The 15,513-nt window shown below is 60.7% G+C and overlaps 2 protein-coding genes and 1 long non-coding RNA gene across 12 annotated transcripts; 1 reads left to right on the forward strand and 2 right to left on the reverse strand.

Moving 5' to 3' along the window:
- Positions 1 to 353: 353 nt before the first annotated feature.
- SIX5 (SIX homeobox 5) lies at positions 354 to 4,380 on the reverse strand. Its single transcript, XM_079118901.1, has 3 exons — positions 3,511 to 4,380; positions 1,832 to 2,634; positions 354 to 1,607 (listed from the first exon to the last, which is right to left on the reverse strand). The coding sequence occupies exons 1-3, from the start codon at positions 4,305 to 4,307 to the stop codon at positions 997 to 999; spliced, it is 2,211 nt and encodes a 736-aa protein (XP_078975027.1). The 5' UTR covers positions 4,308 to 4,380; the 3' UTR covers positions 354 to 996.
- On the forward strand, positions 4,166 to 5,569 carry LOC306648743. Its single transcript, XR_013760474.1, has 2 exons — positions 4,166 to 4,299; positions 4,702 to 5,569. It is a non-coding gene; the product is annotated as an uncharacterized lncRNA (long non-coding RNA).
- Positions 5,181 to 15,327, reverse strand: DMPK (DM1 protein kinase). 10 transcript variants are annotated; one of them, XM_079118932.1, is made up of 15 exons: positions 15,023 to 15,327; positions 12,722 to 12,866; positions 12,373 to 12,456; positions 12,195 to 12,290; positions 11,524 to 11,672; positions 11,145 to 11,238; positions 10,695 to 10,901; positions 10,350 to 10,613; positions 9,304 to 9,389; positions 8,035 to 8,146; positions 7,197 to 7,354; positions 7,016 to 7,113; positions 6,812 to 6,858; positions 6,437 to 6,522; positions 5,181 to 6,098 (listed from the first exon to the last, which is right to left on the reverse strand). In XM_079118932.1, exons 1-15 carry the CDS (start codon positions 15,199 to 15,201, stop codon positions 5,939 to 5,941), a joined length of 1,965 nt encoding a protein of 654 aa, XP_078975058.1. In that variant the 5' UTR covers positions 15,202 to 15,327; the 3' UTR covers positions 5,181 to 5,938. The 10 variants fall into 10 exon arrangements, 9 of the variants coding, with proteins under 9 accessions (XP_078975058.1, XP_078975051.1, XP_078975053.1 ...); XM_079118925.1 differs by having other exon boundaries at positions 6,437 to 6,526; XM_079118927.1 differs by having other exon boundaries at positions 10,365 to 10,613; positions 12,722 to 12,813; positions 15,023 to 15,322.
- Between the last annotated feature and the right edge of the window lie 186 nt (positions 15,328 to 15,513).

Consider the following 15,513-nt stretch of genomic DNA (forward strand, 5'->3'; position numbering starts at 1 on the left):
TCAAACGGTCTCAACCTGTCCATTCTCGGCTCACCCCTCCCTGCCCTGTTCTATTTATAGACTATTTATTGTTTTAAACAAAATAAAAGCAAGTGGAATCCTTGTTGCCAGCAAAGGAGACAGGGAAGGCCCTCTGGTGTCCCCCTGCTCCTTCGACTCTGGGGTGGTCCTTCCCCGCAAATCTGGAGGCCCCTTGGTGCCAGGGCCTGCCGTTTGAAAGTCACCTCACTGCCACACCTTCCCCAGCCTGAACCTGGACTCCAGCCGGTCCTCTTGGGAAGCAGTGTCACAAAGCCACAGTCCCTTCTGCAGTTCAGTTGTCCTTTGGGCTAACTGGAAGCTAACCCACACCCTGGTGGTTCTGTTAACTTTATTTTAATTGAAATGGAGGCATAACATGTCCTAGAAAAATAAAGATTTAGGATACAAACTAGACACAAGGGTCAGGGTTGCCCCAGGGACAAGGGAATCTTTGGTCTGGGGCTAGAGGTGATGCGGCTTTAGTCCAGAGTGAAGGGGAGACCCACTCTCCCTACACCTGCACCCCTTCTTAGCAAGAAGGGAGAAGCGTGGGGAAGAGTCCGTCAGTCTCTGGCCCAGAACTTTGTCCTCCACCCTCGGATTCCAAGCAGTTCTGAGAACACTGGGTCAGTGGAACTAACAGTGTGTCAGGGAGAGAGGAGGAGAGCCAGCTGTTTGGAGGGTCTTCAGCTCTCGCGGGTACCAGGTGGAGGAGAGCGGAGCCCACGTCAGGACCCCCAAGGGCCCCACTATATATGGCAGGACAGACAAGGAGAGGACTAACAGAGGCCTCCCATCCAGAAAGGGTCAGAGGCCTAGACAGGGAGTGGACAGCGTGTTCCTTGGCCCCTCCAGGACTGGATGGGTCACCCAGGCTGGAGGGGGGCAGTGTGTGGGACCCTCAGACTGCAGCAACCCAGGCACTGTCCCTGCATCTTGAGCACCATTGTCAGAAGAGGTGGGAAGCTGAGCTGGTCACAGTTCCAAGGGCTCTTCCACGGGCACCGACTGTAGCTGGGTCAGGACCTTGGCCTCGGCTTCTAGCCCCTCGTCAGCCTCAGCCCCTGCAGTGGCCCCCAGTAGCAGCCCCTCAGGGTCGGGGTCTGGCAGCCTCAGCACAACGTGGGGAACCTGTGCCCCCGGCCCCTTCTCAGCATCTAGCAGCCCCTCTGTTCCTGTGCTCAGTTCTAGCCCTGCTGGCCAGACTGGCACAGCCGCAGGCGACAGCATCAGACCCTCTGGCGGGGGTGCTGGGAAGCTGGGCAAGAGGCCAGAGGAGTCCGGGGAGAAGGGCAGACTGGCTGCAGAGGTGGCCGCAGCGGGGGTTGATGGCTGCTGTGCAGAAAGTGTGCTCAGGGTGTGGGGCTCTGGGAGGGCCGGGCTGGGGGCCACCGGGAGGGCGCCTTCGGGCACTGAGATGGCTGTCTCTGGCTTCAGGGGCAGGGCCAGGCTGGGAGCCGGTGGCAAGACCTGGGAGACTAGCATGCTGGTGGGGAAGGTGGCTGTGAGGATGATCTTGCCCTGCTGCACAGCCACACCTGTGACGATGGGGCTGCCCGACACAGGGTTGGCCAGGAGGAAGTTTCCTGTGGGGAGAGGAAATGATGAGAGCTGGAAGCAACTGGCCAAGAGCAGGCAGAGATGAAGCTGCTGCAGGCAGGCAAGTGGCTCCCTCAGGGTGGGGCCAAAACTTTGGGGCACTAGACTTGGCAGAGGGCACAGGTATACTCCAGGGATGAGAAGCTTCCCCCACCCAGAACCCTGTGACAGGCCCTCCCCGGGCTCCATCCAGGCCTTAGGGAGGGGGTACCTGGGGTGGTGGCTGAAGGCAGCTGCAGGGCAGTCACGCCCACCCCGGAGTTTATCAGGTGCACGTTGGCAGGGCCTGCTGTAGCTGCCACCTTCACAGGGCTGCCTGGTCCAGCTGCCAACAGCTGCAATGGCCCCACAGCCTGGGGCAGGGTCACCACCTGGGAGGTGGGCACCACCTGGGGCAAGTTCAACAGTGGGGAGTTGGGGCCTAGGCTGGTGGGGTACCCGGGGGGTGGAGAGAGTGGCACCACCTGTGGGGCAGCCACAGTGGGCACTGGTCCTGGAGGCAGAGGGAAGGATGCAGCTGGTGGGGGGCCAGGTACCACTTGAGGCAGGGGCCCTGCCATGTCCTCTCCAGCTGGCCCAGAAGCAGCCACCTGGGCCCCTTTGGTCTCAGGGGCCTCAGATTGAGCCTCCTCTAGCCGAACCTCCCCAGTCTGAGGGTCCATGACAAGGGAGGTCTTGGCCTCACTGGTCCCCTGGGGACTGGGCTGTGGTGGAGGGGCACCCCCTCCTCCTGTAAGCAGTAGGGGGCCCAGGCTGGAGGCCTCTCCCAGAGCCAGGCTGTTGATGATGACAGGGCTGCCATTGAGGAGAACTGCTGGGGAGCTGCTGGCCGCCAGGAAGCTCCCATTCACCAGGATGGAGGGGGAGGCGGGGCACGGAGTGGGGGGGGTGGCCCCTGCAAGGAATATGGAGCTCTGGGTGGGGGCCTCGGCAGCCACTGGGGCCACCCCCCTCTCCAGGTCCTCAGGACTTCGGCTGGACTCATCCTCAGTAGTGGGGTTCCCATCAGACTCGCTGGAGGGAGAAAGGGTCATTAGCTGTGATCCTGAGGGCTGGATTCTCCCAGGAGCAGAGGCTGACCACTGCCTCCCCACCTGCCCCAGCCCAAACTTTTGTGGACTATTTCAGGGGTCACAGACCCTCTTTCCAAGGCCACCCAAGGACCCTGCACTGATAGCCACAACGGGGAAAGCTAACACTGGAGCAATGCGCTGAACGCCCTGCTTTCCGGCCGCGTTTGCCACTGGGCAGGGCTGTGCACCCGGGCTTCCCTCAAGTCCCCTGGGTAGGCAGGCGCGTGGCCTGGAGAATGAGGAGGCGGCCGCCTGCTCAGTTCCCAGCATCCTTCCCCAGAGGCGTCACAGAAGAGCGAGAGGCCGGGTGCTCGGGGTGGGAGGGGAAGGGCTTGGGTTACAGGGAAACCGGAGCCGGGGAAGGTTCACGTTTCACAACAAAGGCAGGCGACCGACCACGCTGTTTAGGCTGGAGGGGGCGTGGGGGTGGGTAAGAGTAACGGTCAGGGAAGGGCCGGGCTGCGGAGGAGCTCAGAAAGCGACCCCTACCCGGGTGGGGTGGGCAAAGGCCCCTCCCCCCACCCCCTTCGGAGGCCCCCATTTTCTCACTGTCAGTCCCACAGAGATCCCCAACACAGTTTCGAGGGCAGCAGCGGGAAGAGGTCTCCGGGCCTCCGCTTGGGGTGCCAGGAGGAGAGGGACCAGGGCGTGTGCCTGACCCATCCACGCTTAGTCCCTACGCTCCACGGAGGCCTAGGGGTGTGAGCGGGAAGTTCCAAGAAGACCCGCGCCTAGATTCCCGCAGTGGGCACGGGGGAGGACGCTGGCGGATAGTGTCCCGGGGAAAGGGGGACTTGCGCCTCCCGGATCCCCTCACCTCTTGCAGGGCGCGCCGCCGCCAGTCCCGGTCCGGTCGCGCTGTCGCCGGTTCTTGAACCAGTTGCTGACCTGCGTGAGCGAGAGGCCGGTGAGCGTGGCCAGGCGGCGCTTCTCGTCCGGCGTTGGGTAGCGGTTGCCGCGATAGCAGGCCTTGAGCGCGGCGCGGGAGCGCTCCTTGAAGCAGTAGACGGTCTCCTCGCCGTCCCAGATGGTCTTAGGCAGCGGGAACTTCTTGCGTAGCCGGTATTTGTCCACTGCGCCCAGCGCGCGGCCGCGAGCTCGCTCGGCCTCGTGGTAGCGCGCGCGCAGGTAGAGGTCCTGCAGGAAGGCGTGGTGGGCGGCGGGGAAGGGGCGGCTCTCCAGTAGCCGGTAGAGCTCAGCGTACTCGCCCCGCTGGAAGGCCACCAAGGCCCTTGCGCGCAACACCGGGTCGCTGCCACGTAGGCGCTCGGCCGGGGGCAGTGCGCCCAGGAAGCGGCTCAAGCGGCCGGCGTGGCCCGCCTGTAGCAGTGCCTCACAAACGCACGCCACCTGCTCCGGCGAGAAGCGGAGGCCCGTGGGCGGCTCGGCAGCGGCCTCCGGGGGTGACCCGGGGACGCCCGGGGACCCCGAGTCCTCCGCTCCCGCAGCCGCTTCGCCCGCCCCGGCCCCGGCCGCCGCCGCTGCCTCACCCTCGGCCGCCTGCAAAGTCTGCAGGAGCTGGCGCGCTTCCTCCTCCTCCTCTTCGGTTGCCGCCGCCACCGCCTCCCCACCGGCCGCCGGCCCCGCGCTCGGGTCGGCAGGCAAGGTAGCCATGTTTTGCAACTTTGGGAAGTTCCTCCCTCCTTCTCCTCCCTCGGGCTTCCACCAGCCCCCTCCCCCCGCCCGTCCCCTCTTTCTGCCCCCGCCTCGCGCTTCCCGATCTTCTCGCCACACACCCGCCCCGCGCCCCGAATGCCAGACCCCAGATCTACACTTGGGTCTCTGTCTCTGTGTGTCCGTCCCCCTCCCCGTCTGTCCGTGATTCTCCCTTTGTTTTCCCTCCGCCTCTGGCCGCGCTTTCTGCCCGCCCCCCCTTGCGTGTGCCTCTGGCTCAGGGCCTCAGTTTCCCCATCGGGATAACGGAGAAGGTAACGGGCCGTCGAGGAGAGCTAAGGGCGCGAAGCCACCTCCGTCCGGAGACTGAGCTTCTGCACGCCTCCGTCTCCAGGGTCCTCTGAAGGCCCCCCCATTCCCCATCTCGGCGCGCGCTCCGCCCCTCGGAATTCCCGGCTCCGCAGGGGGGCGGGTCTGGCAAGGAGGAGGGGCCGGTGAAACGAGCTAGAAAGTTTGCTGCAACTTTTCTTAAGCGTAAGTCCCAGGAGCGGATGCGCGTGGCCTGCGCAGGCGCAGTGGAAAGAGGACGGCGGCGCGCTAGCCTGCCCAACCCCCTTCTTCCCGACCCGTAGGGTGGCACAGCTGAGCCACAGCTGGGGAGGCGGTGCCTCCGGGTGGCCCGCTCACCATCTCCTATTGGCTGGATGCCGAGACTCCACCCCTCAGATCTTCCTTCCCCCCTCCCTGATTCGTTCTCTTTGTGTCCCGCTAGCTCCCGCCGGGCCATTGGCCAGCCCTATTCGCCTCCTGATTGGCCCACCCGGCAACCTCCTCCCCACGACGCGTACGCAGCTACACCACGGAGTCCAGAGCTTCAGGCAGACGAAAGAGCCTTTTATTTGCGAGGGTAGGGGGTGGGGTCCTAGGTGGGGCAGACAATAAATACCAAGGAATGTCGAGTCTCAGTGCATCCAAAACGTGGATTAGGGTGAGGGAGTCCTGGAAGCTGCCAGCAAGTTGGAGGATAAGGGCAATAAATATCCAAACCGCCGAGACGGGCGGAGCCAGCTGTGTCCCCGAGAGCAGCGCACGTGAGAAGGGATGGGAGCGCAGGAGTCCCCAAAAAAGCGGGGCCGGCAAAAGCAAAAGGTTCCCGAAACAGGCAGAGGTGGCGCCGAACGTTCGCTGCGGTAGAACTTTCCGGGGAGAGCAGGAGTTCATGCACAGGGAGGATTTATGGTTTGAAAACAGGTGGCAGGTGCGTGGAGGGTGAAAATCGGATGGCCGAGCTCCGGTCTGCTGCCTTCTCCGGACCGCGATTTGCCCGTCCACGTCGGGGCATCAGCCCGCCCAGAAAAAAGCAGGATAGGCGATTTTCTCCAGCAGCAGCAGCAGCAGCAGCAGCAGCAGCATTCTCGGCAGCAAGTCCCCCACTAACCCTATTCGCCGGCCACGAATCCGGCTCCTCCCTTCCCGGCCGCCAGAGGGCGAGCCCGGATCACAGGATTGGAGCTGAGCGAAGACCCGCGCCCGGAGCGGTATAAACTGGGAGGCGGTGGGATCAGCTTCTAGGCCGAGCCCGGGTCACCCAACCCTTTAACCGAGCCTGAGTGGAGAATGGTCTGGGGGTTTTAGGGTTCAGGGGACGAAGGCGGTTCCCGGGCGATGCCAGACTGGGGCGAGATGGCCTGCGCTGGCCACCAACCCAATGCAGCCCAGGGAGGCGGCATGAGCCAGAGCAGCGGTGAACAGGAGCAGGGAACACGTCTCCGATAGGCCAGGCCTAGGGACCTACGGGCGAGAGGGCGGGATCAGCACTCGGTGACACCGGCTTGATTGGTTCCTGAGAGCAGACCCGCCTATGCCTGTAGATGGGTCCTCAATTCTCCAAACCCGCCCCGCACCCCGGACAGCCGCCAGCAGCGGATCCTTTGCTCGCTAGCCTGAAATCCTGTCGCAGCTCATCATTGGCCACTTCCTAGCGGCCTGCATTGATTGGCTGTCTGTTCATCCTCCCTCCCCGCGGTGGGCCAAGCCCCGCAGAGGTTCAGCTAAGCGGTGGTGGCACGGGGTGGGTGGGGCAAGGCCGGGGCGCGGCAGCAGCAGAGGCAGGAGGGCGTGGGACGTACCCTGGCAGGGAGCAGCAGGTGGCGGCGGTGCATGGGGCCTGGCCCCACCAGCGGGGACTGGCCCAGAGCCACGGCCGGGGGGCCATCTAGCTGGAGAGAGAAGGGACAGGTGACCCGATCGAGCCCAGCCCATCCCTGCCGCCTTCGGCGGCGGCGGGGGGGGGGGGGGGGGACGAGCTAGGGACAGTGAGGAGAGTCGAGGTCAGGGAAGGAATCTAGGGAGATCCCGGGAGGGATTTGAGAGGACCGAACGGAGGGAGATCCTGGGGCTGAAGGGCGTCAGTCTTATGGAGCCCCAAAGAGATAGGGTGAGCCCTAAACCTGTACGGGAAAAGGGATAGCAGGCCTGAGGCAGGGGAAAGAGAGGGGTCTTACATGGGAAGGTGGATCCGTGGCCCGGGGACTGGGGATCCCCGTGACAGCTGGAAGGAGAAGAGAGAGGCGTATGGCGCGTGGAGGGGCAGAGAAGGGAGGTGACGCGGCGTGCCCCAGCCTGGGCCCCTCGCCTCCCCAGATGTCCCCCTCGCTGGCCCACCTCCTCCCGGCGCCCTCGGGGAAGGGGGCAGATGAGGTACTCGCCTGCAGCTCCCTCTGCCTGCAACAGCTCCATCCGCTCCTGCAGCTGCCGGACGTGTGCCTCCAGGTCTCGGTTCCGGGCTTCCGCCTCCTGTAGTTGACTGAGAAGGGAAGAGGAATGTGACCCAGTGGGGTCTGGGCTGCAGAGGGCCAGGGGTGTCAGGGACCCGGGCCGGAACCTGACCTGGCGAAGTTCTGGTTGGCCCTGCGGATGGCCTCCAGCTCCCGGCTCAGGTTCTGCCGGGTGAGCACCTCCTCCTCCAGAGCTTCCTGGAGCTCCTGCAGTGTCACCTCGGACTCTGTCTCTGCCACTGGGGCAGCAGTTGGATCTGCCACTTCAGCCTGTGGGTGGGGACTGGGTTTAGGGCTGCCGGTGGCTCCTGGAGCACAGCTTATCCACCCCCACCGTCGCCCTGCTCTGGAATCCCCACAGCTCCTGAAGGAGGGTGGGCTATTCCGGCTCCAGGCTTCAGTTTGGTCCCCTCCTGTCCATAGGAAGCAAAGAGCTGTTCCTAAAACCCAGCTCCACTTGACCGTGTCCCTTTCCTGCTCCAGTGTCCCCAGTGCCCCAGGACAAGGTGGCTTTACCAAAGGGCCTTGCTTGGTTTGTTTCCTGCTGGTCTCTGTACCTGCCCCTCCTCATGCACCGGTGCAGCCATATGACTGACATTCCTGTCACTTTTCAGAACAACCAGCCTTAGGACTGGGCAGGGTCTCCTCAGGGCCTTTGCCCTTGATGTTCTCTGCAGACGGTGGGGCACTTTTCTCTCCAGAGCTGGCTATGCGTCTCACCAGTGCTCAGCTCAGACTCCTCAGAGCCCCTCCCGCACATACAGAGGTAGTGCCCTGTTCTGATGTCCTCAGAGGGACCATCTCTTGACTGACGTGGCCTCGTCTCTGCTGCTTTTCTGTTTCTGTCCACTCAGCTCCCAGGGGGCTAAGCAGTGCCCCCCACCAGCCACCTGGGAAGCATAGGCTTGCTCTCCTGCAGGAGCTGAGCAGTCTCGCCTTCAGCTACTCACTATTTCCTCTGGTAGGGACACTGTGGGCTCCATACTGGGCACTTGCACATGTGGCTCAGGCAATTGCTGGGCCTCCAGTTCCATGGGTGTGGGGTCTGGGACCTCACTGTCCCTGCAGAGAGGGAGAGGGAGAGGAGAGGAAGAGCCAGTCCTACCCAAGAGGATGCCAAACCCCAGGAACCCGTGGCCTAGCGGCATGGGGCAGTGGCTCAAGGAGGGGTGGGGGAGGGTGAAGAGGACAAACTGTCAGGTGAGTTGACAGGCCCTTCTGCCGCCTCAGGCCCCTGGAAGCTGCCCTTTCTAAATCTATGGAAACTTGGAGCCCAGACACCCATGTTCTGTATATTTCCTCCCTTGACCTGTCACCTTTGCATACCCCTCTCCTTGGGACCTCAGAACAGGGAAGCAGACCTAATGAGGAGGACCATGCCAGGTTCTAGGCACCCTCCCAGATGTGGTCATAATACTGGATGTGGAATTCCCCAAACTGTGACTGCAGCTATTAGGACACCCCCTCATATCCAGCTGCTGGGCAGGGGCGTAGGGCAGATGTCTCCTAAGAATATGAACTTGCAATAAAATTGGCATCCCTTAGCCAACAATCCCTCCACTGGGAATACCTCTCAAGGACCTATTTACCCTGGACATGCTCCAAGGCCACCCTGTCTGCAGCAGCCTGGGTTATAACAGTATGGGTTAACCCTGACTTGCCGTGAGGTGACCAAACTGCTCTGCACTGGGCTCTAGTTCATAACTGATGAGGGATGCTGTGTGGATTAGGAAACCACCTGTCCTCCCAGCTGATAAACATGTCTGCCAGCCATGAGCCAGGGACATGGCTGGAGGGTGGGCTCAGGCACAAGCTTCCTTTTCCTTATCCCTATTTCCTCATTTACTTGTGATAAGCAGTCTCATTTGTATAATTGATGCATTTTGAAGACTTTATTGTTAAGTGATTAAATTCTGTAACTGATTGTAAAATTCCAAGCTTATTTTCCCCGACTCTGTACTAGAAATGTAAAAGTCCAGGGTTGCAAATTCTGGAAGACCAATGTAGGGCTGAGGTTTTGCAATTGATTCTAAAATGTTAAAGTACTTAAGGGTTCTTAAGAGCGCTTGGTCCTAAAACTGATCCTTCAAAAAAAAACGCTGATTCCACAAACCTACTGGCCACCAATGGGCCTTGACACAGCGGTCCTGAGCCTCCTCCTGGGGCCTCTGGAGGCTGGTACCCCACCTACACATCACATGCCGCCCAGGTGTGCTTACCTGAGGGCCATACAGGAGTAGGAGTAGCCCACAAAAGGCAGGTGGACTCCCAGCGGCATACCTTCCGGAATGTCCGACAGTGTTTCCTATACAAGGGACACACAGATGTGACCAGCAGTTATCAGGGCTGGCCATGCACCCCTTTCTGGTCATGGCTTAGGTGTGCCCCAACTCAGGAATCATTTACAATGACCTCCCCATCATTTTTCCTTGTAGCCTGCTGCTTCCCTTCAGGGCCTCACCACCCTCTAATCACTGCCTTCTCAGGGCTCTAAGCAGATGGGGGCAGGGGGCAGGGCTGACTTGGTCAGTGCTGTGTCTCCAGAACTGCCCAATACAATACAAGGACACCTGGGCCTGAGTGAAGGATTCTGGGACAGCTTGTTCAACATAACCAAGCCCAGCTGCAGGCCCATAATCCCAGCTACTCAGGAAGCTTAGGCAGGAGAATCTCAAGTTCCAGGCCAGTCTGGGCAACTTGGCGAGAATCCATCTCAAAATAAAAAATGAAAAGAGCAGCTGGGCATGGTGGCACATGCCTGTAATCCCAGAAACATGGGAGGCTGAGGCAGGAGGATCTCAAGTTCAAAGCCAGCCTCAGCAACTGAGCAAGGGCCTAAGCAACTCAGCGAGACCCTGTCTCTCATAAAGTGTAAAAAAGGGCTGGGGATTTGGCTCAGTGGCTAAGTGCCCCTGGGTTCAATTCCCAATACCAAAAAACAAAAAGAGAAAGAGATATAGCCTAGGAAAGGAAGATCCCTCTCCTGCTTCTCTCCTCCGCCCTCTAGGTCTTGGTTCAGAGAGCCCCCCTCCTCCAAGAAGCCCTCTCACACCTTCCTGTGGGTCAAGAGCCCAACCCTCTGTACTCCATCTTATCCATGATCACTCTGGGGACTGAACTAGGTCCCCAGCACTGGGTAGCACAGAGCAGGTACACTAGGGAATGAACAACTCAGGACTCCAGAAGGTAGGCACTGTAATTACCCCAATTTTATGTAAGGGGGATGGGGAGGTTCCCGGAGCCGAACAGGGCCGCAGGTACCTACCCCGCCCCCGCTCACCATGGCAGTGAGCCCGTCCTCCACCACGTCAAAGTTGCAAGTATCGGTGGCACCCTCGAAGTCCGGTGTAAAGGGGGGTAGGCTATCTCGAAGACCCTCCCAGTCAAGGCCAAAGAAGAAAGGATGCTTCCGGAAATCGTCTGCTCCACCCCGTCCTAGCCTTATCTCCGCAGGACACAGCAGACCCTGGATGAGGTCTCGAGCCTCTTCTGGGACCCCAGTGTCTACCAGTGGCAGAGACAGGTGCTCCTGCTCGAGGGAGAGTGAAAGAAGAGATGGTAGCCTGGGAGCGCTTGTGGAAAAGAAGCGGTTGCTTGGGGCTGAGCTCACCTTGTAGTGGACGATCTTGCCGTAGGTCTCAGCAGTGGAGTCGGCGTAGAAGGGCGTCTGCCCGTAGAACATTTCATAAGCGAACACACCCAGCGCCCACCAGTCACACTCAGGCCCGTAGCTGCCTGTCCCAGGGCCGCCGCCTACGGCCTGCAGGATCTCAGGAGACAAGTAGTCGGGGGTACCCACTGCCACAAGCGACTGCACCTGCAACGACAGGACCAGAGCAGGGCTGCGCCCTGTCCTCCTGACCACACCGTGAACACGTATTCCCTCCCCTTCCGACCTCCCGGGTCTAACTGCACTACAGGACACAGTCCAGGGTCGCCCCCTCCCCTCTCAAGGTTCTAAATTTAGTCCCCCCCCCCCCCCCACCTGCGCCCAGGTGCCCGCCCCCACCCTGCACCTCCCCGTCCCCTCGTTGGTGGGCGGAGTTGTCCCCGAGCTCACCGTTCCATCAGCCCGCAGTTTGAGGCAGGAGCCAAAGTCTGCCAGGCGAATGTGGCCACAGCGGTCCAGCAAGATATTGTCGGGTTTGATGTCTCTATGCAGAGGGAAGAGGGAAGGATGCTGGATATCTACCTTGCCAGGTTCCGCCCCTTTGGGCAGTTCTGCCTAGTGCCCACTTAGGGTTCCACCGCGTAAGGATTCTACGGTTCTGGACCTCACTCCCCGAGCCCCGCCCCCAGTGGGCACAGCCGAGGTGAGGTGGTCCTTCTCTAGGCCGGTCAGCTCTGGGTTCCACCGTCGAGGTACCCTTCCCATACAAGCTTGCTATCCCTCTCAGGGCCCCACCCAGGCCCTGCCCCTCAGCCCCTGCCACGCCCACCTGTGCACATAGCCCAGCTGGTGCACTGAGTCTATGGCCATGACAATCTCGGCCAGGTAGAAGCGCGCCATCTCGGCCGGGATCCGCTCCCCAAACTTGCTCAGCAGCGTTAGCAGGTCCCCGCCCACGTAGTACTCCATGACCAGGTACTGAGAGGGGGCGCGTCATGGGGATCAGTAGCCCTCCCTAGGAACCAATCTCTGATCCCCAGGGGCAAAGACTCCCAGAGCCACCCGTTCCTGAGTAGAGATCACGCAGCCCCATACCAGAGAAGACCCAAAGATCTTAGGCCTAATCAGAGACCCTCCCAGGATGTCACTGGACAGATTTGCTCCCTCTCCCAGAGACACTTAGGGAAAAGGCCTCCCACGACTCAGAAGATGGATCCCAGATACTCCCTGCCCAAGTGGTGCACCCCAAGATGCTGGAACGCTCTCCCATCCAGGGGGATTTCCTCCATCTGGCTCTCTACACAAACCCCAAAATCGCCAGGAAAAGAGCAATAAAAGGCACCTCCTCTGCCTGAATCTGTGCCTACCAACACACATCTCACAGGCATGTGGGGGCGGCTCCCTCGATCCTACCACTTCCTCTCCCTACTGGGCTCGTTGGTGAAGCACGTGTGTGTGTGTGTAGGGGGCATCTGTCCTTCCTAGTCACCGGGAACTCACCAGGTAGTTCTCATCCTGGAAGGCAAAGTGTAGCTGTGTGATCCAGCGCCGGTCCCCATTTGCCAACACATCCCTCTCTTCACGGAAGCACGATACCTGTGCGACACCCAGAAAAGCTAAAGGTGAGAAGAGCAGATCCTCAACCCCTCACCCCCACACACACAGCCGGGGCACCCACCTCTCCTCTCTTCAGCATGTCCCACTTATTCATGATCTTCATGGCATACACCTGGCCCGTCTGCTTCATCTTCACCACTGCTACCTGAGGGCGGAAACACTGTGACTGACCGTAGCCAAGGCGACTGGGAAAACCGAAAGGTCTACACCAGCTCCACCGCCATCTTCACTTACTGTGGCCTCACGGGCACTGGCCACACCACGCCCCTGGGCCTCAAGCCCCGCCTCCATCCAGGCCCAGTCTTAGTTCTAACATTTAGTCATTCATCAATTTCTCAGGCCCCGCCCCAGCTTCTATGCCCCGCCCACAGCAAATAAAGTGCTGGCCAGTGGGGCCACTCGGGACTCACCTCGCTGAATGCCCCGCGTCCAATCACCTTCAGAATCTCAAAGTCATCCCTCTGCAGTCGAACCTCCTTAAGCCTCGCTACAATGGGCTCCGCTGGGGCACGGGCAGTGGGTAAGAGGAAAATCCAAGCGTCACTTGGACGGAGACTAGAGACAAGGGTCTGTCCTTCAGTCTCCTCTTCTCTCTGCCCCTCAGCTCCACTTTAGTTCCCACAGAAATACCGCGTGAGGTTCCAGGACCCTCTCATGGAGGTGAAACGCCTGGGAACCCGTTTTTGGCACAGAGCATTGGGCCAGAGGATGGAAAAAGTGGGCAACAAATGTCTGCAGAGCCCGAGGTCTTGAAAAAACAGGTGTAGGAGACAAGCCCTGAGCCTCAGGGCCTCCCTCCATCCCCACTATGGATGGTTAAGGAGCAGTCCCCAGTCCCCGTCCCTAACCTCCTCATTTAGTATGACTTTGGCTGTGACCCAGAACGGCAGCTGTATCCAGCAGTGTGGAGTGAGGGGCTGTGCTTCTTGAAGCACACTTTGGGAAAGAGAATTTGGAGCTAGAAGGAACAGGAGAGGGAGATGCCAGTGCCAACACAGCTGGGGCATTGTGAAGGGCGTCCTCCCTGGGAGGCAGGAGGGCTTTGCTTACAAATGGCCCTTAGGGCTCTCGAAGAGAAGGGCCTATGGCTAGAAACACTCAGCAGTGAGCGAGGGGTGTAGGCCGGGAGTGGAGGTTCAGGGGCAATGGGGAGAGGGAGGCCTGGCCTCCCATAGGGTGGAAGAAGCCAGGACTTTGGGAGGCAGGGTGGAAAAGGGATGGGTATGGACATTAAAGAGGGGAAATTGAGTAGGTTGTGGAGGTGAGAGAGGGGGTTCAGGGAGAGTGGGTCCACAGGGAAAAACTGGCCAGGGGGAGAATGGGGGAGGGAGGAGAACGCCAAGACATTGAGCCCTTTTAAGGCAGCAGGAACCCAGGCCCCCTCCCCCACCCTGGAGGCCTGGCAGGGGAGGGGCTGCAGGATGCAGCTCAGGCCACAAAAGGACTTGCTCTTTCCAGGAGAGCTGGACCCCTGCCCCCACCCCAGATCTCAGTTTACCCTGCCAGCCCAGCTTCACCCTCTGTAAAAGGGAGGCCCAGAGTGTCACAGAGGGCTGGGGGTGGGGGGTGCAGTGGAGAAAAGGGTAGTAGGGTCTTCTAGAGACTGACTGGCCTGAACTTTGGCCTCCACCTTCCCATCTGTGAAATGGGAGAGGAGGAAGAAAGCGGGGCCTGGGTCAGAAAGAGGACAGGAGACATAAGGGAGTTGGCAAAGGTTGCAACAGGAGACAGACAGTGACCCAGACAGGCACACAGGCCAAGGACCAACAGCAGGACACTGAGAGACAGGCATGTGGAGTGACACAGAAGCAAGGTATCAGGGTAACAGGAACTAGGGGAGCCTGAGACCTGTGCTGGGTGTTGGATGGGGCAGGAAGCTGGCCTTAGGGCATTTTCCCCCCCAGACTTGTCCCCAGGGTCTGGAAAGACCTTTTGAGAAGGGATTTTGTAGGACAGCTTGAGGATCAGAGGCCTTGAAATAGGACCAATAAAGGAGGTGGGAGCTGGAGGGGGCATGAGCTGACCCACACAGGCCAGTAGGGACCACTATGGGGGAGAGGGTGGTGACCTAGAACCCTGGAAGAAAGTGGGTACCTCCCAAACCCCAAACTGTTCCTCCTCAACCAGGAGGACAGGGGGACCTAGTGGCGCCTGTGTGCGTAGCTGGTTCTTCCCTAGGGCCTGTGAGTCACTGCACCCTCCTGGTGCCTGGGCACCTGTTGGGGCAGCTGAAAAGGCTGGCGCCGAGCACCTGCCTGTCAGCCACACCCCTGGCAGCTGCCCATGCCATCCCCACCCTCCCAACCCCCCCACTAGCCCTGCACTCCGGGAACCAGTGTGGAAGACTATAGGAGCCGTTTTGGGTGGAGAGGGTCCCAGGAGCAATGGCTGCACGCATGTCCCTAGACCTAGACTGGGGCAGAGGGGGCAGGAGGAAAACAGGAGGCCAGGCCCAGCCTAGCCTGCCATGGTTCCCCAGCCATGGCTCTGAGTCACGGCTGCCCTGGCCTCTGCTGACCTTACTCTGCCCTGCCAGGGTGGTACAGTGGGTAGGGGCACGTTGCCCCAGAAACCAGGTCCAAACTGTGGACCTCTTTGCAGGATCTCCCCATGTTTGTCCTGCCCCTTAACAGCCAGGCCCCTGTGCCCAGACCCATCTCCTGCCCCTGCCCCCTCCCCACCCAGAGGGCCCCTCGCTGGGGAGCACTCACCCCACTGCAGGAAGTCGGCCACATACTTCTCCTGGGCCAGATCGGAGGCACCCAGCTCCTGGTGGACGCCCAGGAGAAGGTCGAGCAGGGGCTCCAGCCCCAGGAAGCCAGGGTCCAGCACCAGCTGCTGGAGCCGCCTCAGCCGCACCTCGGCTGACATGTCGGGCAGGCAGCACCATGGCCCTTCCCCGGGCCGGGGCGAGGGATTCTCTTGTCACGGGGCCTGGCAGACCCTGTCCAGGCCCCAGAGTCCTGGCCGCATGTCTGCCTGCCCCTGTCCGTCCCCTGGGCCTCTGACCACTTGTCTGCTGCTGAGGCCTCCTGCTCTTCTCCCCACCCCTTGGTCCAGCCCTCCTCCCGCCTCCCAGTTTTAACCCCTCAAGAGCCGACACCCCAATCTCCTTCCAGCACCCCTCAGAACACTGCAGTGCTAGACTGCAGGGGACATAAGACTCTCAACTTGCACCCCCCAAAAAAAGGTGGAGCATGGG

Source organism: Sciurus vulgaris (assembly GCF_902686455.1).
Source record: "Sciurus vulgaris genome assembly, chromosome: 17".
Taxonomy (NCBI): domain Eukaryota; kingdom Metazoa; phylum Chordata; class Mammalia; order Rodentia; family Sciuridae; genus Sciurus; species Sciurus vulgaris.